We start from the raw sequence: 27,234 nt of genomic DNA on the forward strand, positions 1-27,234 counted from the left end.
GAAGATATATGAACATACAAAAGCACAGATTTATCTGCCACATGTGCTTAATATGAATGGTCAAGTTTTTTGCTATGTCCAATGCATAGCAAAGTACGGGAAGGCTACAAAATAAGCAAAGTTGTCGCACGTTGTACACCGTTGAGGAGACTAAGCTTTCGATGTACCATGTAAAATTGATTGAAGTGGAATAACCAAAGGCAAGAATTTTACTGAGAAAAAGCTGTAACAAAAGCAAAGGGTCTTTATCCATCCAAAGATAAGTTTTCCTCGCGTTTACCATGCCTTTCCTTCAGCTTCTCGATCCTACCGGTCAAAGTTCCATTGTTCTGGCTGACAGATTTCTCTTCAGCGCTGCACATCTGAGACTTTATCTTGAACCCGAATTTCTTCGTCCAAGAGCTCGAACTCTTTGCCTGACCCAACTTCTCGATCTCCCGTCTCATCACAGAGCATTCCTTCTCGAGCTCAGACACCCGCATCCTCATGCTGTCCATCCCGATTTTCAGGACTTGGTTTTCCTTCACAGCTGTATCCCACCCTCCTTCAGCCGGCCCACCAAACCCACTCCTCAACTGCCTTGACCCCTCAAGATTTTCTGATACCAGAAAACACCCAGCGATCGAAGTCCTAAGCTGCAGCTGCTCGAAGAATAGTACTTGGACCACCACTCTTAAAGGCAACCTTTCGTTCTGTGCGGCGTGAGTGCAAGCTTCAAGGGACAGCTTCTGGCAGTCCATCAGCCTGCAAAGTTGATCCTTATCTGACTCTCCCAGCCATGGATGTGACTGCAGAATAAGAACATTGCATAAGAAACATAAACGAAAAAACTAGATAGCTATGATGAAGATGTAACGGATGTTGCCATCTGGATTTTACGACCCAAGAGCTTTGGGCTGAGCATATTTCATAATCAAATGAAAAGGAAATATGAATTGGTCCACTACCAACAAATAAATAAATGCAGAAAGAAAGAGGAGGAAAGGGAAAAGGAATGAGACTATTGGAAAAAACAGCCAGTTTGGTGCAGAATGTAGAGACCAGAACCAAATATTTGACATTCATTGAGGGCATGATGATTAGTTGGAGACTCCTTAAGATTCTTATCAATAGTCTGTCACTATCCATCTTCTGTTCTCTTTCCCGACATGGAGCTAGAGAAGACAAGACAAAAATAACATTCAACTCTTTATTAGACAGACTTACCTTGAGGTAGATATCTATTGCACGATAAAGACCATCATCTAAGGGTCTGGCAAAATCAGGAACAGCAGCAGCAAGAGCCTGGAACTTGGGGAGCTTCAAGTTAATGTCGGGGGCAACCTCCGCGAGATAGCCATCAATAAGCTTTGCGACCATTGTAATAGGAGTCAGCAAAGGTGATCCAATCAACTCCCCATTGTCCTCCGAACATGGAGAGGCCCCGTCAGTAGCTTTATCCATGACAAGGAAGTGTTCAAGAATCCGCTGCACGCAGTCCACATTATAGAGCGTCTCAGTTGAATGACATAGATTGGGCATTAAAAGATCTTCAAGAGTAGCTTCATCAAGCTGAATCCCAATCCTTCGCTCCAAATTTGATACGCAAGAGGGGCTTACTTGAAGAATCACACCAGTTCGGAGTAGACCAAACAAGAACTTAGTTGATACAAGGCTTTTCTGCATAGGAAGTAACCGATCAATATCTTCCACTAAGCTCTTCTGGTCCACTTCGGAAGGTAAGGCTGCCGGACCAATAACAGACAGGTTGGAACTAGACTCGGTAATCCCCCGACGCCTATTCAGGCCAGGGAGGTACCTTCTGGCATAGAAAGAAAGTGATCCAGCGATTATTTCTGGTTTGACGCCACGAGATTCCATCAATGAAATCAACCTTTTGTACAGAGCAAAACTCAAAACCGTCACATCCTCATACCACCAATCTGAACTTAGATTCTTGGGCCTCGCACCGGTGCTTATCCCATTCCACAAAAGACTGCCACCTGGACTCTGCAAAGGTCCGCCGTGCTCCATGATGGGCCATCCAAATAGATTAGGGTCAGTCGATGCCTTGATGGCCAGTGACTCAATGCAGCGTTTAGTGATGTTGAATTCGTCAGCATAAGAAATAAGATCATCACAGGTCTGGAGTGCCTTTAGGGAATCTTTCCAGCTTCTAAGGACTACTTGGTTAAGGAAATTATCAGTCTTCATAATAAGATTACCCTCCCCATGCTCCTCAGTCATTTCAAGATGCTCGGCTGCACATCTGAGGTGCACAACATTCGAGGCACTAAGTTCGAGTTTCATCCCATAACAGAATCTAGCTATAAGTTCAAATGTCTTGGCACCACTAGGAATATCCGGAAGGACTACGGAACATTTTTCTTCCCCCTCTTCAGATGCCTCTGTAATCATTCTTTCCATGACCGCACTTCTAGAGAGCAGTGGAAACTGTAAATAAGAGGTTTAAGAAATCAATCTTGAAACATAATCGAGATATAAATTGAATGTAGTTAACATAATGGAAAGGGCCTGTTTGAAGCAGAGTTATGTAAATTGCTAACAAGACAGTGACTAGACTTCTGGGATATTATCTCTCCGAAGTCCCATATACTCCCACCCTAAGCAACATGAACTATGTGGAACTTCTACATTATTTTCCATGTTCATTATGTGATAGAATATGTCAAAATAGCGCTCAAGTAGAGCTACAGAAAGGAAGAAAAGAACGAGCTAAATTATTGTGCTGCCGACTCTTTGCAGTGAATTTAAAGCGCATTTATGCCAATTTCCGTATTTTCGGTCAGAACAAGGTAAAATGTCTTGCTCCAATAAGTCAAAAACCAATCCCATCACCACGTTTTGAAGAACGTCGCTCATGCGGCGGTTTTGTTCTATACAAGATCTCACACCCTCTCGTTTGCCTATTCATGAAACCAACAAGAACAAAACCTCGTACAGAATGAATAAGACCAACTGATTTTGTATAAGAAATTCTGAAATCATCTCTTCATTTGGATGACTGAATCAACAGATGCATGTTTCAAAAAGAAAAATGAGAGGTAAACGCTAGTACATCATTCCTGGTAAAAATTAATGCTAACCGTGTTCTTTACGGAAATGATGAACAAATTTTAACAAAAAACTTGTCGACTAGTATTTCTTGCTTGTATATGCTCATGATGAGTTCCTTGCACTAAATATTCAGTGCTTTCATCTAATTAAATACCGAAGAGATAATCATATTGGCAAGGACAGTCACCTTGTGCAGATGAAAGGACATTTCTCCAACCTCAACAACAAGATCGCTTGGAAGGCCAGTTGTGCAGAACCTATGAGTATTCAGAGACATGAGACGCAAGATACATTAGAAAATATCAACACAATATAATTAGATTCAAGTTCCGATACAAAATGCACACAGAATGCTCTAGCCTGACCAAAACATTTTAACAGATCCAATTGAGAAAATGAATGTTCTCCATTTCCTGCTACAGAAAGAACTACACATTTCTTTTATTCTGCTTTCCACGTCACGACAAATAAGAGTGGAAGTTCTAAAGTTCCTATTCATCTAGAGTAACAAGGTCCTTGAACTTGAGAAACTAAAATGGATTTCAAGATGTTGGACAAATCTTCTTAAGCATTAAAGCTCCATTCCTCTCAAGGCTGCAGGTAGTAATCTGCATTGGGGACCTCTGAAAAAGGGAAAAGTAAAACAAGAAAGAAGATAGAAGAAACACAGGCAATTGCTTGATCTCTGAACTGAGCGTCCGATATTGACAAGGCAATTATAAGTCAGATGGCAAAAAACAGATAATATACCAATCCTGAGTAAGGGGGCAGGGTCATATTTCCATTTCAGTATCAACAAGCTGTTTTACCTCAGCAGCGACGTTAGGGCAGAATCAGGACAACGTCCAAAAATTCCCCAGTCCCAAAGACATGGCATTATGCCATACAGGCAAACTATCTTGTGCATACTTAAAACCAAATGTAAGACAGTGGTTGAAGAAACTTTCACAATGCGATGTTATATTGGTTCCAGCACGTAGGGTCATTTAAAAATAGTCATAATGAGAAAGGTCCTTTGGTGAACTAATTGTATAAGATCAGCAGAGGAAGTGGAGCATCTCTAGAAGCAGCAAATAATGAGGCAGTTGGAACTCACTATGATCAATCCAAGGCATACTCTGCTACTCTGAAGAACAAGAGGGCAAAGCTGAAACATCAATCAACTTATCACACTGACGGCTTCAAAATTTTGCTTACCATAATCATTGCGGTAAATATAAGGCTTCCAGTGATGCTGAAACAGCTAGATTTATGTCTAAAGATGTGTTCATTGGGGTAAAAATTATGTCTCAAGTGAAGTTCAAACAGCTAGCTTTACCTCAAGAGATATTAAGTTTTGAAGTAAAAGATGACTAGGTCAAACACACAGTAAAAGAGCTGGTCATCAATCGCAAATGAATAGGCCCAGATCTCCACAGACAAATTCAGGAACTCAGTACATAGATATGCTTTTCCTGATGTGGCTTGGACATAAATGTACATCCAAACACCTCCAATGAAAACCGACTTTCCATAAATTGCATGTCTTACTCAGTCTTAGAGTTACTTACGATACAAACTTAAGGCTAGGATCTCAGTTATCCTGTTTGACTTTTCCATCTGACTAAACACCTTGGCCACAACTAATTATTGTTAAACTTATCTGGTTCAAGAAACTTGCTCAGTACACACTCATGAATATCTCAGATATAACCACACTAGAATTGCGACATCTGCATCAACGACACTAACTAGAACTCATTCCACTTTACTGGATGGGCTACCTAAACTGACATCTCTACTCCATTATGCACAGTCCAGTACAGAACCTTTGCAAGATTAGGAGCTTATTTTCCACTATTGTAAACAAAAACAAAAAATTGCGCCGTCATAAACAGTTGGAATATTGCAACCTACAACCTAAAGTTTTTACCTTGTGACCTAAGCAGCACGATGCAAATGATTGAAGTGCAACTTGACTGTGTAATTTCAAATCGACAATTATACATCAAATTGAACTCCTGCAAAAGAAGTTCTGAACTTTCCATACGAGTTCATATTCCGCAGGTCTCCAAAGCATTGGAGGAGAAGTGAAACAATGGATGCCTAGCCCAGTTTGCCAACTTAAAGGATTACCGATTGCGAAAATTCAAGCAAAAATTAAGGGTAGGATGAACCGGTCAGAATTAAAAGGAACATACAAGTGTAGTGTTTCCAATCTTTACAGGTGTCTACGAACCAAATTTCTGTAATCAAGCCAACAGATAGCAGTCCAAATTCTCAACACCCATCTAAAATACCAGAAAGGTATTAAAAACCACAGCAAAGCCGAAATAGTAAATTGAAGAGGCACATACCAAGCCTGCCCTTGGCGTTGGAATGCATCACTTTTGGATCCCAATTTCACACAGGCCATTTCTCCCAACAAATCCAAACTCGTATACCAATCAGAGTAGACCCAACTTGTGCTGTACCCACAAAAAGAATCTGTCTTCAATACCACTCCCAAGTAAGAAACCACCCAGGAAATTCAAAGTCCCCCCAACAAAATGCAGCTTCTCCAGAGACCCTTTTCGGCCGCGAAGCAACTCCAGAAAGCATAAACTCACTTCAGAGACAAGTAGAATTCTACCAAATTCACCAGCAAATCCAACAAACTCAAAATGCCCGCCAAACAACTCCACTCAGGGACGCATAAAACCCTTCTTCACCGAATGCCCAGATTCCGTTCTGAACTCGATGTACATTACCTGCGGCATTCAGACAGCAAATCTAGGTCAACCCCTCTTCCCCCAAGACACATCTCTGCTCCGAGAAACCCACCGAACTACTCTGAATTCCGACAAACCAGCCAAAGTTGGTATTTTTAATTACTGTCCCAAAGCCACAACGAAGAATCCAAAGCTCGGACTTGTACAGAACAAAGAGGGGCCAGAATCGCTGGTACCCATTAAAGAAAAGACGCTAATCCAGCAGCACCTAGCGAGCTTCTCCTTCGCCTCGCGATTAAAATAATCAGCAACGACTTGGAGGACTAATCATGCACAGAGCCAGAAAAGACAGGCAGAAACGCTCGGGAGACTCGAAACACAGGGTCGCTGGTTTACTTTAATGGGCTGCTCCGAAAGCAAGCAACACCCCCCTGACGCGTTACATGCATGTGGGGTCGATCGCTTGGAGCACACTCATTGCATTTTTCAGCAGCAGCGCGAGCTTTGATACGTTAAAGCGAAACCGAAGCGCAGTGACCCTCGAGAAATATATTTTGGGTGCTTATCAATCCTGTTTTTTTTTTTGGTTCTTCAATTGTTTTTCCCCTTTTTGGTTTCTTTTTGAAGTAACGGGCATCTGCTTTTACAGGGAGGCCATGCTGGATGCGTTACGGGACTGCCTCTGCATTCAATAGGAGTTCCAAGACTTCGGTGAAAGTGACTTGTTTACCTTGGGGAATTTTTTTTTTTTTTTTGGGTCGAATCTTAATGGGGATCTCACTTGGTGGAAATTAGTAAAATGCAAATGGAAAAGAATTCGTTTTCACGTGCTGTAAGTACGACTAGGGGTGTCAACGAGGCGAAATCAAACGGGATATCGCTCGGCTCGATCGAATCACGCATGTTTGTATGTGCCCAAGGATCGGCTCCGACCGAAGGTGGTTGAGGTCGTTTTGCTCCCTGCCTCAGGTATATTTTTCTAATGCTTGTGCTCACTTTCCACGTTCTATCTACCATTTAACTGTTAATTTCGCTTCTTCTTACTGCTTCTCTAAGGGTTTTAGAATTTTAAAAGTTTCGAGTTTTGGATGTATCTTTGTTTTTTATTAAGTTCGTGCGCACCCGGGCCTTCGAGCTTCTCAATCCTAAGTTCAAGAACGTGCTCAAGCCTGAAATTAAAAAGGGGAAAAAGAAAAAAAAAATCAATTTAGGCCCAAAAGGCGCAGACCAATCTAGGACCCGGATCGAAATCGGGCGGGCCGACATGAGCGGAACCGGGCTTCCGATCCTTGGTCTATTCTTTTAGTAACCCTAGTTTGAATAGTAAGCTTCAAGGAAAGTACCGGCCATTCAAGCATATGATTTTTTATTTTCTTTTTGGATCGGAATTCAGGCATATGATTCGTTCGCAAGGTTGGCGATGAAACTTTGGGACATGGTTTGAACGTCAATTTTGAAGAAGGCATTATTGGGCATTGGCTCGCGATCACTCGGCCCAATGGACATTGCCGGGGTGCGGTTGGCGCTTTAGGTCAGTGAGGCCTGGGATCATAAGCAAACAAAGAAATATCAAAGTGGAAATGGAAACAGAAGGAAGAGAAAAAGAACTAAAAAAATCAATGAAATATAAATTTGTCGAGACACATTTCAAATCAGCCTCGAACAATCATAAATTTATGACTAAAAAAGCTCATGTATACTAGAATGTCGAAAATTGAATCATAGGGTGTGTTTGTTTAAGTGAAAGAATCATCTGCAAATTAATTTTTTGGACTTTCACACATTTGATTTGCTGAATATCATCAGTCAATGGAAAACCTCAAAGAAAATGTACATGCTAAAATTTAGGAAAATTTTCCATAAAAAAATTGAAAAGGAGAAATCATTTTCCGTTAAGGCAAAGTTTTTCCGAAATAAGACACGTTCATAATAAAAAAGTTATTATATGGGAGAAAAAAAAAAGATCACTTGGAATTCACAAATTTAATAAGACTCTACTTCAAGAATTTTGCACGGAAGGTATTTTGAGAATTTTAAAACATGAGAAAGCAAACTGGCAATCAAAATGAATGCCATTAACGTTCTATAAAAAAAAATTAAACTGAAAAAGAAAACTGTTGCCAAATTATATAAATGTTTTAATGTAGGAAATTCATATAGAAACTAAATGACAACATTCTTAAATTGACTATTTGAATTGGGAAATTAATAGGAGAAACAAAAGTAAAGTCAAAAATCAACTTAGTAATTAAGTGGATTATTGATTTTTTGGTAAGATGCCATCTAGGCAATGACTGTAGCGATGTTACTAGATGGCACACTTGAAGGCAACATATAAAGGGTATTTTGCTATAATGTAATATCATTCAAAGTGGTATATTACCTCCACGGTTTGCATCATTTCATTTTTGCTTGGGTACGAGAGGTTCCACTGCACAATGAATGTTATTACTTACAATGAACTATCTTGAAAAGTCTTTGGGTTTCTTCTTGTGAGTTGATTTTAGGGAGTTGCTAGCATAACATTCTGATAACACTGTCGATTATTTCTGACCGTACGATCTTCCAATCAATGAGTGCTTTATGCAAAATACGCAATGATGATGTGTGAATTTACGGTTGATATTACATTGTCACCGACAGTGAAAGCCATTTCTCTTGATTTTACTTGCATATCTCGATCTTCACAGGCACTAATTTCGCATGAACATCTGTAAAAAGATGAAGAAATAGCTTCCTTTACTTTTTGGATAATCCATCCTCTGTATTGCAGTTACTTACAAAGGATTTACAACATTACAAGTAATAGGGCCATCAAGTGGTACAACTTCTAATTTTTCCTAAACTCAATGTAATGCCACTCATTCACATAACATCCACAAATATATATATATATATGTATGTCCAAGCGATACCCCAACCTTCACAAGTTTGTCTATGGCAGCAAAACTTTGGACTCGATACTCTTACAACTACTAGCCTCAATCTTACAATACTAACAATGCTTCTAGTGTAACAACCCGGTCCGATGAGAATGAGAAGTGATCTCCGGAGTGAGAGCGCTTGGACAATAAGCTGCTCCCGGAAAACTTCTAAAAAGGCGAAGGAGGTTGGAATGAACTGGATTGTGCATCGAATAAGGATAGAGCATTTATGGATTATATATGTGAAGCTCGAATTAACTTACAAGAGACTCCTTTTGACATAAGGAAAAGGTCAAGAATTCCAGTTCATAATCCAGGAATGCTACATCTAAAATTTATTTAGCATCAACCCAATAGTTCTAATCATGCAGCCTCTTATTCGAAGCAGCCCACAATTGATAAATAGTTGTTTACCAAGAGATGTCCAAGAGCAATGTAGAGAAAGATATTATTGTGTCTAACAATATCACCTAGAGGGAGGTGAATAGGTGATTCTGAACAGTTTTGAAACTTAATAAGGAATTTAAACACGTTTAAAACACAAATTGAATAAGTATATTAAAGAGACATGCAGAAATCTAAACACAGTAAAGAAAGTTTAGAGTAGGAGAGAAATGCACGCAAAGTTTTTAGTGGTTCAGCTTTAGAAAGCTTACGTCCACTCTCCCACGCTAAATGTCGATTAACCGGATTCCACTATATGAATTGTTGAAAAGTTACAAGAGATGTCACACTTTACCACTCTTACAAAACCTATCAAGGATAAAACTTATAGCTCTAAAGAACGAATATGTGAATCTGAACAACTCAAGCACTTTGAAATTATGTGTTATAATCTCTCTACACCGGTCACCATGGATCTCCCTTTTATAGTTTTTTACCCCCAAACTAGCCATTGGACAGGTCTTCAAATGATCACTCTTTAATCGCTAATTGGACACCATCAATTTTGATTGAACGAGACTGTTGTCGCAACCTGCCCCTTGCGATCCCATCGTGGGGAAAGCGGGTAATGGATTGCTAGGGGAGCCTCAAATGCGGGCCCTTGACTCAAGCTTTCCTAGGTCCATACCAAGTTGCGAAGTCGAGAATTCATATTTGAACTTAATATGGTCGGGTGGCATGTGCAACGTGTGCATCCAAAGGAGTTGCCACCGGTCTTTTAGGTAGGCCGGAAACCCCATCGAGTGGGCGGGAGAGGCCGCTCAATTTCGCGCAATCGGAGATTTTGGGTTCGGGAATTAGTTTATCCTAGTATTTCTACTAGAACCCTTGTGGTTACCGCGAGATTGATTATTACTTAAGGTGATCATGCGAAATTTAGTTTCTTTTAATCACTAATTATGTTTTTGCAACCATGCTAGGCATTCATGCAAAATGGTTTTGTAGGTGGAAATTTTTATGGCATTTTCTAGGTTTCGAATGTATCCTAAAAAAATAAAATCATCCGAAGCAATCAAAGGGCTAACGAGAATGCATGCAAGAATTAAAACTAATCTAAGGACAAATGAAAGAAAACCCGCAACTTGTCGGGTTAATAATTACAAACCAAGTGAATAAACCCGAGACATGATCGGGGGGTACGACAAAAGGGAGATCGGATTGGACATTGGCCGTAAACCTCCATTCTCTATGGTATCCGGCCAAACATCAAACAATTTAGCATGATAAGCTACTTAATCAAACATGCATGATCGCATTCACAAAGCACATTAATATCCACAAGTCAATGAGACAAATCGAACTACTAGAGAATGAGCATCGGGATCAGCCTTTGTATGCACACAATGTGATTACCCATTTTAACCCCATTGACTCGCTTAAGGAAGGTTCGGTTTTAAGGGTCCCATTTGATTACCCACATGTCATGCATCGATCCTAACATCCATCTATCAAATCACATGCAAAGGCTCTTAATTAAACCATGCATTTAGGCCTTTTGAGCCTTAGACGCCAAACAATCAAAAGAGACTTAGTGAGCCTACACAAGTGTCACTTATGGAATTGAATAGGTCACGTTTAGGCTCAATTATCAATGAAGACAAGATCTAATTAAGATAATTCAAGCACTAAAAGAAAGCTTAAGACATGCTGATTGAACTTTATTAAGACCAATTTTTATGATTTCTAATGCATTAGCATGAAAAATACAAGTTAGACCCTATTGTCCACGAACATGCTCAAGGAAAAACCGATAATCATAAAATGCAGGAAAAATAGTAAAATACAAGAAAAAATTTTGAATTTTTTTGTTTGAATGGAAAAACATATCGCTGACAACTTTCATGTTTTACAATAATATTGAAAAAGCTCCCATTTTAATGTGAAAAATCATCTTTCATGAGCACTCAGCAGCAAACCATCAGATTCAACAAAATAGGCAAATTTCGAGATTAAGCACGAATGCACACTTAAAACATCAAATTAATGCATCAAAATTTTCAGTCTACTAAATAAGACACTAATAAACAACTTTCATTTTTTGTGATTTTGGAAACCAAGACTCTCAAGAAGCCGTTATTACAACTTGAGACAGACATGCACTGAATTAGACACAAACTCCAGAATAGTCATAGAAATGCACAATTTCATTAAATACATTAAAAATATATTTTTAGATTTTTTTTATATGTTATGCATCAAAATGTTATGAACAACTTCATGAAGACATTTTTATGAAACAAAGCCTAGAGAAATCCATGGAAAATCACAAAGCACCAAAGATTAGGCCAGAAAACTCAATCTCTAATTCAAAAACACACATTCACAGATTCAAGTTTCAAACTATGGGACCCTTTTGACATAATAAACGATGTCTATTTTGAGGCCATAATATATCAAATCAAAGCTTGAGATGTGCTTTATGAATCTATAGAACACCAATCTATGGAATAATCACGTTTGCACCCTCAAATCTACATTATAGCAAGATCGGACACTCTAACCCGAGAGCACAAACATGTCATAATGCACCATATAATCATTCGACACCCATAGGCATGCACAAACAACATAGCAACGTCACATCCACTAACTAATAAGCCATATCAATCAACTAAAGCCTCCGATTCACCTAATGTTTAGGCTAATAATCCATCATCTAGATGCTAGTTCATAAGTTAAGATATTAAATCAAACCCCTTTCCCGTTTGTCACGAACTTTTATGGACGGAGTTGACACCGAAGGAAGACAAAATGTCGTTGTTGGACGCTAGAATCAAGATGGAATCGCCGGTAATGATTGAAAATGGGCTTGGCATGATCGGGAAACACCACCGGTGTGTACGCCGGTGATGGAGCCGAGAGGCTCTCGGCTTCCTAAGGAGAGTTACAGGCAATGGTTCGGCGAGGAGCTGGTACAAGGGTAACAAGCAGAGGGAGAGGAAGACGATGGTAGTGGTGGTTGGCCGAATGGGTGAACCAGGCGGCCAATAGAGCGGCACAAAGGTGGCAATGTCACCAGGCGAAGAGAGGGCCGAGAGAGAGAGAGAGAGAGAGAGAGAGAATTTTTTACTAAATGAGCCCCCCTTAGGATTTTTGGCCAACATGTGAGGTAAGAATGATGGAATGTTCTAGAGTCCTATGAGTCATCATGCACTAATCCCTCGGTTGACAATCCTCATAAATTCTTTGTGTCACAAGAGAGAATATCCCTTATCCTTTTGACAACTCACCAAACTTGTCCTCTTGTCTATTTCATCTTGACATGAGAAGGCTCTAGAGCCTCTTGTGATAATCTTGATTAAGAAGACGATTAGCGTGATAACTAACAAGATTGACTATGCCCCAAAAAGATGGAATATGTTTGACCATGGTAAAATTAAAAAGATTTTGAAATAAATGTTATGACAGACCCTAAAAAGTGATGGGAAAAAACTTAATTAATTACTCATTTTTTAGCTCGATTAAGGCATTAAATCTCCTAATTTAGAGAAATAATGACACGAATCGAATTTTTGTAAACTAAAATGTCTAAAATGTAACTCAAATTAAAATAAAAATATTTACTATTTTTTTGGATTTTTCTGTCTACAAATGCTATTTTTCCTTCTTTTTTTTGGGTATTTTCGAATTAATAAATATTAAAAATTCCAAAAAATTATTTTTTGGCTGAAAATTGGTTCTCTAGGCTTGGCCAAGGTCTCCAAAGTTTATTTTTTAATTTTATGAATTTTATGATATTTTTAATTAATTTTCTAAAATAAAAGGAAATAAAATCAAGTGTCAACAATCGTATCCGGGAATATTTAGTAGTTGTTGAAATAGAGTCTGAACCCTTTAGATTTAGTCACCATACAACCAAATCCTTAGTTTCCATAAGTAAAATTTATTCAAATCTCCAATATATCTTGTTCTTGGAAGGTAACATCCAATTGAAGATATTCTCCTAATTTGATTGGAAATTAATTTTATCAATCAAAGATTATAGACTTTCATAAATAAATCAGCCAAACTGAAAATTTGCTAGATGTGGGTCTTCAGAATCCGACCAAAAATATTATAGAATTTGAACATTATTCAGAAGTAGTCTTTATAAGTAGAAGAAACCCTTTGAATTTAGATAAACTAGAATAGTGACTTTGAGCTTTAGTGAAGTCCTTGCCAATGTGTCACATAAGTCTTCCGAAGAAAGAGTCTTCGGGAGGAACGTCAATCTCCATATGAATAAAAGACTTTAACTATCTTAGAAGCAAATACGTGGTGACTACTCCTTGAGTCAGCACTCCAGGTTTGGAACAACATAAGCTTTTATTCACCTATTTATTCCTACAATAAAATGTTTATAGGCATTAACCAGATTCTCTCTAAAAAAGGATAGTTTTGTCATAATTAAAAATTCAAATGAAGGTTTTCTCATCGGATATTCCTTTAGCAGCATATTTAGACCAGTCAAATTAAGTAGTCCATGCAGCAAGGGCCTCGAAGCTCCAAAATTCTTGTCCATACCGGTGTAGAAATCTTGGCACTCATCAAACATATGCTCTATGCTTTCATCATATACTTCTCAAAGCAAGCAAGCAGTAGTGAAGAAGCGAGGAGTCCAGATCAATTGATGATGCGGAGCATCCCATTATGTTACCAATAATTCCCATGTCATTATGAAGACTATCGATTAGGATTATCGATTATAAAGTTTTGATTATTTTCCTTAGAAATATGATTGCTTAGTATATTGATTGTGAATTTCAAGGCAATTCACCAAATTGATTTATTAGCAAATTGATTACTAATTCCATGTGATATACTCTTGACGAATGCTTAATTAATTGCTGATTTGATGGCAAATCAAAGACATATCAATGGGAGGTCGATTGGACTTTTTTTTTTTTTTTCAATTAGCAGATTTTTTAAGGGTGTTATAAACTATACAAGGCTGGTGGATGAGATTGATTATCTTTTATTTCCCTTTCCTATTTGCTTTGTCTTATCTCTCTATATAATGAGGTGAAATCTCCATTGTAAAGGAAGATTTGATGATGAATGAATGATAATTTCTCTCTTGAGTTAAATCTTCTTTATTTCGATTTCTCTAGCCTTTGAAATTGGATTTTTCCTCGATGGTGAACCAAAAGCCCTTTAGCCTTGGTTTGTGGTTATCCTTTAAACCTTAGTGGTGAGCTTCTATCCCAAATCCCGATCTTATACCTTGGCTGGTGGCATGCCTTTAAACCTTGATCCGATCGTATCTTATCCTTATTCGTGTCCATCCTTCGATACCCATCCTAAAAACTTTGATCGATCCATTATTCATTCCAAAATCACACAAAAAACATCCCCCGCCTCACACACGCATCGGTTGATCGGTAACAAGCAACTTGAGCTGAACAAAGATCTTTAGATCTAGATAAGGGCCAATTCCAACTATGCTCACCGATAACCACGTAAACCTATTGAAGTGCACAATACCTTTACCTGGGAAGATTGCCAAGGGAGAATCCAAGTCAAAGCTATTTAACATATTCAATTGGATCCACTTTCACTTAAAAGACTAAGCAATTAAGTTGTAGGCCAACTTGGATATATTAATTGCCTTACAACGCATCATTTCTTCAATGTGGGGCTTCTTTAACAATTCACACGTGTGTCTCAATAAAACCTTACAATCAATGCTCAAACCAAGAGTCATGCACAAATCTTCTATGAAATCTGCCAAGAAGTGGCCCAAAAGGGTGCGAAGATTATACCATAGAAAGATGGAATCAGCATTATCCGGATTATAATTCAAAAGGTTCTTGGCAATACCCTCGAAGCTTAATTAACCTTTTCCGGTAATAGGAGGAGTTAACGGACAATTTCAAAGACCAAAATTGAATGAAGAGCCTCACTGAAGAGAAATCAAAATTAGTAAAAAAATCAAATAGCTACTAGTGAAATAATTGGGATCAATGTGAAAAAGCATAAATACAATGACGTTTCAAATATAAGAAATTAAAAATTCATATGAACAGCTCCAACTCTGCTTTCTCTTGCACGAGAGGGAACATTCGGGCGCACTTATCAAAATGCTCTACCGCATCTAAATCACAAGTGGAACACTATGCAAAGGTGGGAAGGTGGCTAGCTCCGTACCACAAAAGAGAAACGAGCCCCTTACTCACTTCCCTCTAGAAAGCCCTATTAGTCAAGCTTGAAAGCCGTTGCATGCTACTAGCTCATATCCCTATTAAGAAATGAGGTATGTGCGAAAATAGCTAGAATGAGCCTAATCGAGACGAGTCAAAAAATTCAAGGAAATGTATCCAAACAAGAAAGAGGAAAGCACTACTTCTTTCTTAGGGACTTCTTAACCTAGGGATAATCCGCAAGGAAATGTGAGTAAAATCTTTTGTTACATAATTTTAGGACTTTTTGGATAATTTTCCCCAACCTTTTACCTTTAAATATTCCAAACTTGTTGAGATCGATAATCTTTCTAGAGGCATAGTAGTAGAGGTTTAGTATGTGTTTTACAAGTTTCTAGGGGATGAATAGGTGTTTACAGAGTACTTTAATAAACAATTGTAGAATTATAATCAAATAAGCTCAAGGCTTGATCCTCGGATGATCAACACACTTAAGATTGCAGAGCGGGTAGCGTGCATAGTTTTACTATCACAAGATATAATAAAAAATGAGTAAGGGATAGAAAAAATGCATAGATGATTTATAATGGCTCGGCTTTGTTCAAGCCTATGTCCATTTTTTCACGATGGTAGCCAATCGGCTGGATTCCACTAGTTAATTGCTCGGATGTTACAACTCAAGCATCCGCCTTGAGACGAAGGACTCCACACCTAATGCTCAACACTCGTGTGTGCACCTCTAAGCATTACAATGAATAGATCAAGAAGAATATGTAAAATTGATGTTCTCTCGATTTTGGAATTTAGAATCCTATTCCCTCTTACGTCAACTTCTATTTTCTCCGACTTTAAGATATCTTTTATAATTCTCCATCTCCAACTATCCATTGAAAGGCCTCCAAAGGATCGCTCTCCAAAACTTTCCATTTGGATGAGACTGTATCCCAAAAGAAGATCTCATAGCCGTTGAGGGTTGCCAAAGGAAAGTATTCCCCGTTGGATCAAATCTCCAATACAATTATGATCCTAGGTTTCCATAGATGGAGTTCTTCATTAGAAAGGTCACGCTCGTCTCTCTTAATAAGCATCCTTGATAGATCCTTAAGACAAAGAATCTTCAAGAATGATCCAGCTCGATTACTAGCCATTATGATGATCAATTCAATCATCTTTCAATATCTCTCTTGATTTTCTGATCGTTGCGCGTGAAATGCTTCTCTTAGAGCTTGAGCATCATTCCAACATCCGAGCTCCACTACTCAATATCTAAGCTCCACATAACGTGTGAGTCCCTCAAAATAACATATGAGCTCCACTACTCAATATATAAGCTCCACACAACGTGTGAGTCCCTCAAAATAACATATGAGCTCCCTTTTACCGGATTCAATTCTGTGTATCCCATACCTTTGGATAATTTGCAAAATAAGTATTTCACCACATTAACCCGGAGCAAGAGCACATGTATTATTTTGTCAATTTCAAAATCACTTAGGGATTTTTCTCAACACGTGAGAGACTAATTCCCTTCGATTGTCATTCTTCCATAGCATTATTGGCCAACTCTTCTTCTTCAATCAACAACTAAATTATATGGTGAGAGTGATTTCCTTGCTGCAATCCCCGAGTAGGTGCAAAATGACTCAATCATTCTTCACTAACTTTTCAAATCCGCTTTGAATTCATACATACTTCTTCACTTGCGAAACTAATGGAGCACCCTCTTGAACAATGAAGACGAGGTATTATATTTGACGTCCTTGAACGGAAGCACTTTGTATGGGTGAGATTAGCTGCGGGAGGGTGGATTTGAGTTTGTTGGCTAATATTTTTTGCAATGATTTGGTAGGAGAAGTTACACAACCTTGCTGGATTTTAGACTTTTGGGAGGTCGCATGGTTAGAAATAATTGATAGTACGGTTAAACTGTCGGGCTAGTAGTTTCCAAAAAAGGAAAATGCTTTCTTGACTGTCTTGTCATAGATGGTATAATATCAATTGTAGAACCACACACTATTATCACGTGTTTTGCATAAAATACTCATTGATTGGAAGATCGTGTAATCATAAATAACTAACGAAGATGTCAAGATGTCGGGCTAATAGCTTCCTTTGAAAAAAGACTAAGCTACGAAATTTATTCATGGTTTGGAGGATTGAGCTCTTGATAAGATTCTGATTTTTTTCGAGGATTAAAACCATCATGATCCGGAGCTTTCGTAGCTCCGAGTTTGAAAGATGCAATCCTCATTTCAAAAGGGTAAGGTGAGAACAACATTCAAATCTCGGGGCTCCAAAATGACCGTAGAGACCTTGAAGGAAGTCTATTGTCATTATCTAGCGATTCAAGATCGCGACACCCTTCTCCCATATTATCCATAATTATACATATCTTGTCCCATTGTCTTCACTCAAATCTAGAGTTGTAATCTCCGAAATTTTCCATTGACTACACAATCACAAATCCTAGGACAATTTCTCTAGGAAAATTACCAAAAAAAAAAAATCCTAAACCTATTGCAATTGTGCCAATTCAGTTATAATTTTTTTTTTTTTGCCAATTGGATCCTAAATCGTTTGTATTTATGTCAATTTAGTCCATTTGGCCGACCAGCACCGATGTGGACCATTTTAATAATATTTTAAAATTTTTAAAATTTTCTTATTTTTTTGTTAGGGCCAACAAGAGGCTGCTAAACTTCGCCAGCCATTAGGCGAGGGCCATAAGTCATCGCCTACCATGCTAGCCACGATGAGGGTCGCAGTCCTCACCTAGCCGAGAGCGAGGGCTCACGACCTTTAACCGGTGGCCAGTGAGGGCTGCGAGTCCTCATTAACTATGAAGAGGGTTGTGGCCCACTCCTAGTGGTGAGAAAGGGTGCACGGCCCTTGCGGGCTCTTACCCAAGGGCTAGTAGTCTCTTTTGACCCAAACTAAAAAAGAAAACAAATAAATTTTTTTTAAATTCAACAAATAAAATTAAAACTTGTCCACATCACTGTCGATGGCATCAAGTTTAGCACAGGCTAGTTAAATGGACGGAATTGGCACAAATGCAAAAGATTTATGACTCAATTGGAAAAGGAAAAATAGTTTAGGATTGAATTGACATAATTACTATATATTTAGCATTTTTTTGATAAATTTCTCCAATTCCTCTCGATGCCAAATCTACTGAATTTGTGCTAATCTCCAAGAGCCTTTGAGCAATTTTGAGATGATGGAGATTCCATTTTCCATTGATAAGTCTCGTGCAACCATCATCCTCCATCCAATATGCCTCAACTTAAAGCACTTTTACGAAGTGATACTAACAAGGCCATGCTTCGGCGAGTGGGAGTCGAGTCCGATATTCTATGTTAACTAAGACCCCGTAGGAACCTCGGAGGGACATCCTTGTTTTGATTCGCTTATGCTATGAGATTTTGTTATAATATTGCCAATTATTTTAAAAACTTAAACTTTCTCTTGACATGTTAAGGCAAATGAGACCTTAAAAGATTCGAACTTGGGACCTTCTGCTCTAATATCATGTAAGATTTTTATGGCATCACGGTAAACTATTTTAAAAGATTATACTGTTAGATGAAACCCTAATTTAGTATTTAATTATTCTATCATATATTGGGGATAAATGTTGCTTACGACAAGTGCAATTGTACTCGTGCGGTTGCCATGAATGGACCTTTAGCGGCGATGTTCGGATGGAATAAGGCACCTATTTGCATGGGCTTTGCTATTTCTCCTTGAGTTTTCCAGTTTCTTTGATGCCATAGGAACACATATATTTCATTTGAGCTCGATATCACCGAATGCCCCGTGGAAACACCGATGAAGAAAATGACTTGCTAATGACAAACGAAGCCGAGAGATTGATTCTAATGTTCATGCAGCTTCATGAGAAGTTTTTTCTTCTGTCCTTAGAATTATGAGAAAAATATCACCCTCAAAATATAGACGATTAATAGATTCATCATGAAAATTAGGGGTGATTACTCCCGGCCTATAACTAGGAACCGTCCCCGTGACTCTCGATTTTCGATTAAATAGGCAACTTTTTGTTTTGTGTTAAAAATCAAATTCTCATGATAAAGATGGAAGTTGCACAATTTACAACTATAGGTGTTGTCAAGCGGTTATCTTGGTAGTTTACATTAAAAACCATGATTCGATCCTCCAAAAGCACGAAAGTAAGTTTTTCTTTCTAAAAGAGGTTTCAAAACTTGTCTTACTTCACCATAATGGAATTGAGAACCGAACTATTCCTAAGTCAGCTGGAGGTTCGTGCATTGATTCTTGTTTTGTGGAATCGGGTACCGAACATGTTCTCCCTATAATAGGTTGGTCAATCCAAATTGGTTTGGTTCGGTTCTCAAGTTGAATTAAGTCCCATACATACTCTTAAGTATGATTAGTTCTAGGGTGGATATATTCTAAATCTGGAACCTACCTTGTTAACATCGATTCTTAATTTTTGGAATTTGGAACTAACCCTACCGATATAAGACCGACCCTAAAATTGAATTTATTAGTCCGGGCCAACTCTAGGGTCAACTCGAGAACAGGCCTGTCATGCCCACGTACCCTAGCGCTCGCTACATCCCGTTATGATCGTCATACTCCAGGATCCGGACGATGACAAAACTCAAATTAGATGCACATGCGGAAGTAAATAAATAACCCCGACAAACAAAAGGAACACCGAGGTACCCCACACATAATTAACATATGCATCAAAGTCTTACGGGAAGGTCGGGTCAAAATACAACAGACGTCCACTTGATCCCACCAAAAGTTTTTAGCAAAAGACAACCAAGATCCCACAACCTACCACCACTACACCGAACTATTGTTCTCATCTTCATCCTCGTCTTGATCCGCTTTAGGGCCGTAATCAGAAGAACTATCGGATCGCACCTCGGTGGCATCCTCCTCCACCTCTTCGTAATCAGAAATCTCAATTACCTCTATGTCTTCTTCAGGAGTAGGAGTTCTCTCGGGGATGTTCCTTGAACTGACTATACTAATCTCCAGCTCAACCTCATCTCGGATCGGATGACACCAAGTGGGCACGACTCCTCTACGAACCTTAGTTGGCTTCGGTGGACTAGTGGTAAAGTTTCCAATTCGGCGATACCACGCCTCAAAATGATGGGGTATCAAATGGTCCTTCCCTTCTTCAACCCGGATGGAAGTACATTTCCTAATATACACAAAACCTCTGCCATCGGGAAACTCGTCAAAAGTAGAGGTCATCTCCTTGGGGTCACCCGGCACGAACAGTGGCATCTTCGTGGTCCGGGGTCTAAAAGAAGGATCCCACGACGGGGTAAGAGTAAATCTCAACAAATCAACCCTAACCATAGACTAAGCCACTAGTACCTCCAGACTACTTCTCAAATCAATGACGTCCGAAGACGTCAATAAAATCAGTATAGATATGAGCAGGCGCAAACATAGACATTGACAATTTAAACAATCACAAGAACCGGCATTCATTAGTTCGTAACCAAGCTCTACGTACTAGTACAATAATCTTATTCTTGATATCAAGGCCCGCGTAATAACGTATCGGGCTATCTTGATGTACTTGACAATACCCGCGTAATAACGTATCAGGTTTAGATATAATTGCCGGGACCCGCGTAATAACGCATCGGGTCAAATTCAGCGTTTAATACCTCAAGATAGTATCAAAACCCACATCATAACACCTCAAGATACAAATAGTCTCATAACCCGCGTCATAACGCATTAGGTTAACATAACTAATATATTCCCAAGTCACTCGATCAAACTTATTCTCAATCAAAAATATTTCCCATTGGCCAAGGGTCCACAATTTCACTTCACATTTCAAACAACTTCATGATTGCGTACAGCTCGACTTAACGAGCATTTAATCCATAGTACACGAGAATACTCAAGGTCACATTACACTAGGCCCGGCACAAATTGCACCAACATGCAATCAAGTCAACAAGCATAATTCTCGTTAATTCAATCATAATTCATTCTCGTGCCATACAAAGGATTAAATATCATACAGCCATTCAATTCATTTGATCATGCTTAATTCAACTCATAAATCACCCAATTGGATGACAAATAGGTCTTTTAGTACCCTAATGTCTTGATAAAAGGTTAAGGGTAACTTACCTATTCAATTGAGCTAACCACGACCTTCCAATCAAGCATCCAAGTCCAAAATCAATTCTGTCCAAAACAGGGCAGAGAGCGATTTAGGTTTAATTGCGCCGTTTAGCCACAAAACTATCTCTAATCGTCAATCCACTGCACATACTCCTCAATAACACAGTCATATACGTCGTAGCATGTCTAAATGACAAATTCAAGCTAAGGCGACACCAATTCCAGCCTTGAACAGAACCAGACAGCACCTTCCCAGAAGAGAGCAGAAACCGGTTTTGCTTATACCATTTCCAATAGTCCATAATTTCATCCTAAGTTCCAAATTAATGCGAAACCAACTTGTTAAAACCTTATTCTATATGTCTCATGAGTTCACCGAAAATTTGAAGTCAAAATAAGACTTTGAAGTCCTCCAATCCGTCCAATTCTTTCAGACATGCAAACAGGCAATTTCTATTCCTCAAGAACCATCTCCATTCAGCCATGATTACTCATCAATCCTTAACTAAATTTGCAATCCTAACTCAAACAAGTCAAGTACTATATGTCTAGAACATCCCACAAAAATTTTGAAGCAAAATAAGCTCTTAAAACCGTTGTAAGAGAGCTCTCTCTCAAACCGGGTCGGATTCAATCCCGACTGAACCTTTGTCCATTCAATCGGACCTATATGAAAATATACTGGGCCAAATTTTGTTCATAATATGTTCGTAGAAAGATAAGACAATAAGCTTTCAAATGGAGGTGGTTTCACCTTAATCCGACGTCAAACGAAGGAGATATGGCCAGAGCAGTGAAGGATGTTGGGGCTGGACGGGCTGAGCGACTTTCTATGGGTGAACAAAATGAAGAGGAAAATGGGGTTAACGTGAAGAACAAGGGTGGGGATGATCTTCAGCTGAGGAAAAAGGATGAGAGAGAGTTAAATGTCAATTATATGCTTAGTCCAAAGGTGAATAGTTGAGCACATGAGTCAATGAAGTGTAAATATCCAATTTGTCTCTTATCCAAGAATTTCTTCTAGAAGGTTTGACCCTCATTGGCTCTCTCTCTCCAACAAATTTTCAGCAGCTAAGGTGTACAAAAGACCGGCATACCCGTTAGCTCACTTAAGGTAAGGTTAATGCTTTAGGGGTAAAATGCTCATTTTACACTTGTCGTCCAAAAATTCCAATTTTTCCAGACCAAATTACTATCAATTAGGCAACGTCCAATTCAAAACTAAAATTGGAATTCTTCATTTTTATTTTCCTAGTTTCAAGAATCCATCTCCTGATTCATTTTCCTTCGAACGTAACTTCAGTTCATCTCAAACTCACGGGTAGCTTCTGCAGCGACATTACGCGTATCGATTCGGTGATTTTCATCACTCTTAGGCTTACTCAAGTCATGGTCATTTTGGTTGTCATGTAATTGCGAAGATTTATTACTATTTCATTAGATCTCGATCGTCGGAATCCGATTTAGGAAAATTTCGCAAATTATACATTGGTTAAGTGGAATCACCCATGCTACAATTGTATAACACTAGCACAGGATTCCATAGTCGTTCATAGATCAACCTTTACTGGCTCTAAATATTCCTTCGGCAATCCTTATGGTCAAAATGTCAATTCTCATTCGAATTTCCTAGGTCCACATACATTGTCGTGCTTAAGCATTTCTCTTTTTGGTTAGTATACTCGGGATTGATCGGATCCCAACGAAATAAAAATGAAGTACATTGGTAGATAATCGTCATTCAATAGTCTCGAAATGGTATGAAATTCAGAATGTCACAAGGCCAGTACCTTTTTTTTTTTTTGGTTTCATATTTTATTCTTTACCAAGACATGGTAATTACAAATGACACATCACACCAAAGATGCTCAAAAGTTACCATATCCTCCTCCCGATGAAGTCTTTTTACACAAGAACGGTAAGAAAGTGAGGAAATTTGTCGCGACCTTAAATTAGGCTAAAAGATTATCAGATTAATTAAATTAATTAACTCAATTCGAACTCTCCCAAGTTCTACCGAATCACAACTTAGGTTCAATTCATGTAAGATTATTTATTTAGTGCCGCCACTAATCATTTCTTAGTAGGTCAATTAGAAACCTAAATAAAATAATTGGATGACTATTCTATTTCTACAAACTAGAGAAAGCGAGTCCGGGAACTTGGTTACGTTAATTTAGAAAATTAATGCCCTTTCGTTACCAATTTCATGAAAAATCCCTCTTAATTGATTTGATGTGAATTCGAATGAAATTCTTTTATTTTCTTTGGAAAGATGCAAATACAAACTACTTAAATGACATGGCAATATGTAGGAATGACAACATGGCAAAGATATGCTCTAAACTACATGATATGCAAATGACAAGTGATTTTTTTTGTATTTTCAAATTTAATGACAATTGCTATGAAAACATTCCATGAAATTTGATAACATCCAATTTAACTTAATAAAATGATTTCTCAAGGTCTTAACTTATATTAGATGTTATTTAAGATATAAGAATGAGGTTGTGACACCCTAAAACTTAGGACCAGTTCAAGCTTAGGATTCGGACTAATTATAGAAAGTCGCCAGAGTTGAGATAGGCCACTAAAGGAATAGAGATTGCCGTTGATAAGGTTCGTGACTCAGTATGTCAATTGGCTATGCTGTTGATTGAGGTTCGATTGTGTAGCCACCTTAAATCAAGCATGGATCGATTATGATCGGTCTCGTTCAGCCGTGAATCAACTATAGGATCACCTTGTAGCTAGCTAGGGATTGATCCATTGCGTCATTTGCGAGCTAATATTGATTGGCAACCAAACTTGCCATGAGTCCAAAGAGGGTCGATTCGTATTAGAACCCCATACTAGCAACACACTAGTCAACGATTAGCTACCCTGGACTGCGTGACGTGCTACTAGAGGACTATAGATAGAGACGAACCAACCGCGCATCAATTTGAATTGGTCATGAGAGGTGAGCTCGATAGTGTTCGATTATGTCATCGATTTAGGAACAGATGATTCCAACCCCGAACCGAGTTAAATTTGAGTGGCTCTCGACTTGATAGGCAACCATACACGTATTGAAGAGTGTTCAACCATAGATTGGGCGACGTCTCTGGACATGCTTATACGTGAGCCAATTTTATTTGGCAAACTAGATAGTTCGACCTTTAGCTTGTTAGGTGCCTAAAGAAGAGAACCGCATAGATGTGACGTTCTGAATTCCGACCCCATTTCGAAGTTTATGAATAAAATGAGTATCGATGTATTTCAGTAATCTCACTCGGAATTGATCACTCTAGAGACAACCGACCGAAGGGGAATGGCTAAATAGGATAATACACGGACTAAAGAACTCGGCCGCGGGCTAGTATCCCGACCATAAGGATCGCCGAGGGTACATTCTAGGCCATGTAGGCCGATCTAAGATTAGTGTCAGAACAATCCGCTAGCGTCGTACAATTGGGCCGCGGGTGATTCCGCTATACCATAGCATGATTTGCGGATGAACCCGAACCGATTCCCGATGATCGCGTCCCGCCAAGACCGATAGTTTTCCTCGCGATTACATGACGACCAGGATCGCCGTGGTCCAAATAATTCTTAAACGTGATAAAAATCACGGGTTGATACACGTAGCTCCCGAGAGCCGCCCATCGACCTAAGATGCACCGAAACCACGATCCTCTAATTTTTAGCGCGAAGTGAACTTCGAAATCGGCGGCCGGGTATTTGAGAATTCCAGTGCAAATAAATTTGGACGTCGCCTCACCAGAGTTAATAAGGATTTTATATCACCAGTGTAAGTCAGAAAAAGTGGAAGTCAGATCGCGAAGCGAGAAATGCACTTCGGTCCCGAATTTCGTTTACCATCTTGAGAAATCGCGAAGCAAAAATTTAGCCACTTCACCATCCCATCGCATCAGCCGAAATTACCAAAGAAATGGAGATGAAAATTGCTCTTGAAAGGCCCACGTTCCACGACCCATTAAAACCCCAAAAATCCCTTCACCTAATGCAACTATTCACACCTCTATTTCCTACTATTCATGTCATACACTAACCCTACTATCTTGTCATTCTTGAATAAGGGCTAGTCACCTCAAATCACTCCCTCTCTCTTCTCTTATGGGCTGAAGCAATCTCTCTCTCTCACTCCCTCACTTTCATTTTCACTCTCACCCCAAACTCACTCTCAAGTTCTCTCATCTCTCTCCCTCTCACCCCTCTCTTTCGATGATGCCAAGGAAGAGCCGATGCCGTCACCACCGCCACCTCACCTTCTCTTCGTTGTCTTGTTCGATTCCTTCGACTTTCAAGGAGGTAAATGTCTTAGATTTGACCATAGTTTATAGAGGAACGAAGAAGGATGGTTATACGTGAGTTTTGTGGGAGTTTCACGGACTAAAGTTGATATTTTCTTGTTTGGACCAAAGGAGACGGTTTGGGTTCAATTCTAGTCACGCAAGGTCGCCATTCATCCGCCGGATTTTCTTCGCAAAAAAGGACTTGTAAGTGGCTCCAATCCTTCCTTAGGACTATGGGATATTAAGGAGCTTGATGGTTGGTGGATTAGGATGAGATATGGGCTGTTTTGGGTGTGAATCAAGGGGGACCATATCTGGAAAATTTAACATGCTGTGGAGGCAAACTTTTGGGTGATAAATGAGCATGTTGGGGCTAGTTCGGGCGTGTAGTGATGGTCCAAAATAGTGAAGACCGAATATTGCATGATGAATTCGAGTTGGGTACTATTTGGATGTAAATTGTGCTAGTTGTTGTGCTAATTGTTAGTATCGTTTAAATGGTGGGATTGTAGAAAATTATGTGCTTTGGGACCATATTATACTCGGCCATGTGAGTGAGGTGTGGTACCGTACGTTAAAATGTGTGTCGGACCAATGAGAACTTGATTGGGACAAAATGAGGTGTTATGCGACTTAAATGGGACTGAATGGAATTGGTGTATCAAGAGCATGTCATAGTGCTTTAAATTGATATGTGAACCTTGAAAAGTGTCAATGTGAGAATCGGCTAAATTTGTGATGCGCGAACCATATGTTAGGTAGCGCGATTGAACCATTGTGCTATTGGGGCTTTATTTGTTATACTCGATCATGAAGTTATTAATGAAAGCCTCTGGATGTGAATTATGAGTACTGGTACCATGATACGTTAAACGCGGAGTTTATAGCCGATTGTATTATATTATGACATATATGAAACTATGATGGTCGTATTCAATCAAGTCTTTCGAGGTCAAAATGAGCCGTATTCGTCTGATTGTCCGAGACCGAGAAGGTATGAAAGTCGTATTCAATTAAGTCGTCCGAGATCAAAGTGAGTCGTGTTCGACTAATTGTCCGAGACTTAATCCGGTCGTGTTCCTAAGTGTCCGAGACCGAGATTTATGGGTCGTATTCCTATGTGTCCGAGACCCCGGTATATATATAGCCGTGTTCTATAAAGGTCCGAGGCTCAATGTTATGAAAGAGTGTAATTTTAAGCCCGATGCGTTATTACGCGGGCCAAATTATGAAAGTGTGTATTTTAAGCCTGATGCGTGGTTACGCGGGCTAGATGACTTAGAGTATGTGTTATAAGCCCGAGGCGTTGAAACGTGGCCATAAGAATTAACCGTCCGAGATTGATGCCACGTGTAATCGAATTGCGGTAATGCCTGAAGTCTAAAGTTCCATAGTATAGAAGTTTGGTCTTTGGATTAAGAAATTGTGTGCTCTTGGTTTTGGATGAATTTCTTATTGATTTGGGCTGTCAGTGAGTGTTTGGTTATCTGCGTAGTCTAATTAACTCGGAGGTACCATACCCTAGGGTCGACTTAGATCCACCTTA

General features: G+C 39.1%; 1 protein-coding gene across 1 annotated transcript; it reads right to left on the reverse strand.

Annotated features, from left to right (window-relative positions):
• Positions 1-11: 11 nt before the first annotated feature.
• LOC115729781 (BTB/POZ domain-containing protein At1g30440-like) lies at positions 12-6,312 on the reverse strand. The gene is made up of 4 exons (XM_030660401.2): positions 5,394-6,312; positions 3,245-3,314; positions 1,207-2,433; positions 12-788 (listed from the first exon to the last, which is right to left on the reverse strand). The coding sequence occupies exons 1-4, from the start codon at positions 5,450-5,452 to the stop codon at positions 246-248; spliced, it is 1,899 nt and encodes a 632-aa protein (XP_030516261.1). The 5' UTR covers positions 5,453-6,312; the 3' UTR covers positions 12-245.
• Between the last annotated feature and the right edge of the window lie 20,922 nt (positions 6,313-27,234).

The sequence above is a fragment of the Rhodamnia argentea genome, chromosome 3 (genome assembly GCF_020921035.1).
Source record: "Rhodamnia argentea isolate NSW1041297 chromosome 3, ASM2092103v1, whole genome shotgun sequence".
In the NCBI taxonomy this organism is placed as follows: Eukaryota; Viridiplantae; Streptophyta; class Magnoliopsida; order Myrtales; family Myrtaceae; genus Rhodamnia; species Rhodamnia argentea.

Coding starts and splice junctions, on each gene's coding strand:
- LOC115729781 (XM_030660401.2), bottom strand. CDS start 5,452: ATGGCCTGTGTGAAATTGGGATCCAAAAGTGATGCATTCCAACGCCAA. Junction 3,315..5,393: donor CAACGCCAAGGGCAGGCTTG/GTATGTGCCTCT, acceptor GAATACTCATAG/GTTCTGCACAACTGGCCTTC. Junction 789..1,206: donor CAATAGATATCTACCTCAAG/GTAAGTCTGTCT, acceptor CTTATTCTGCAG/TCACATCCATGGCTGGGAGA.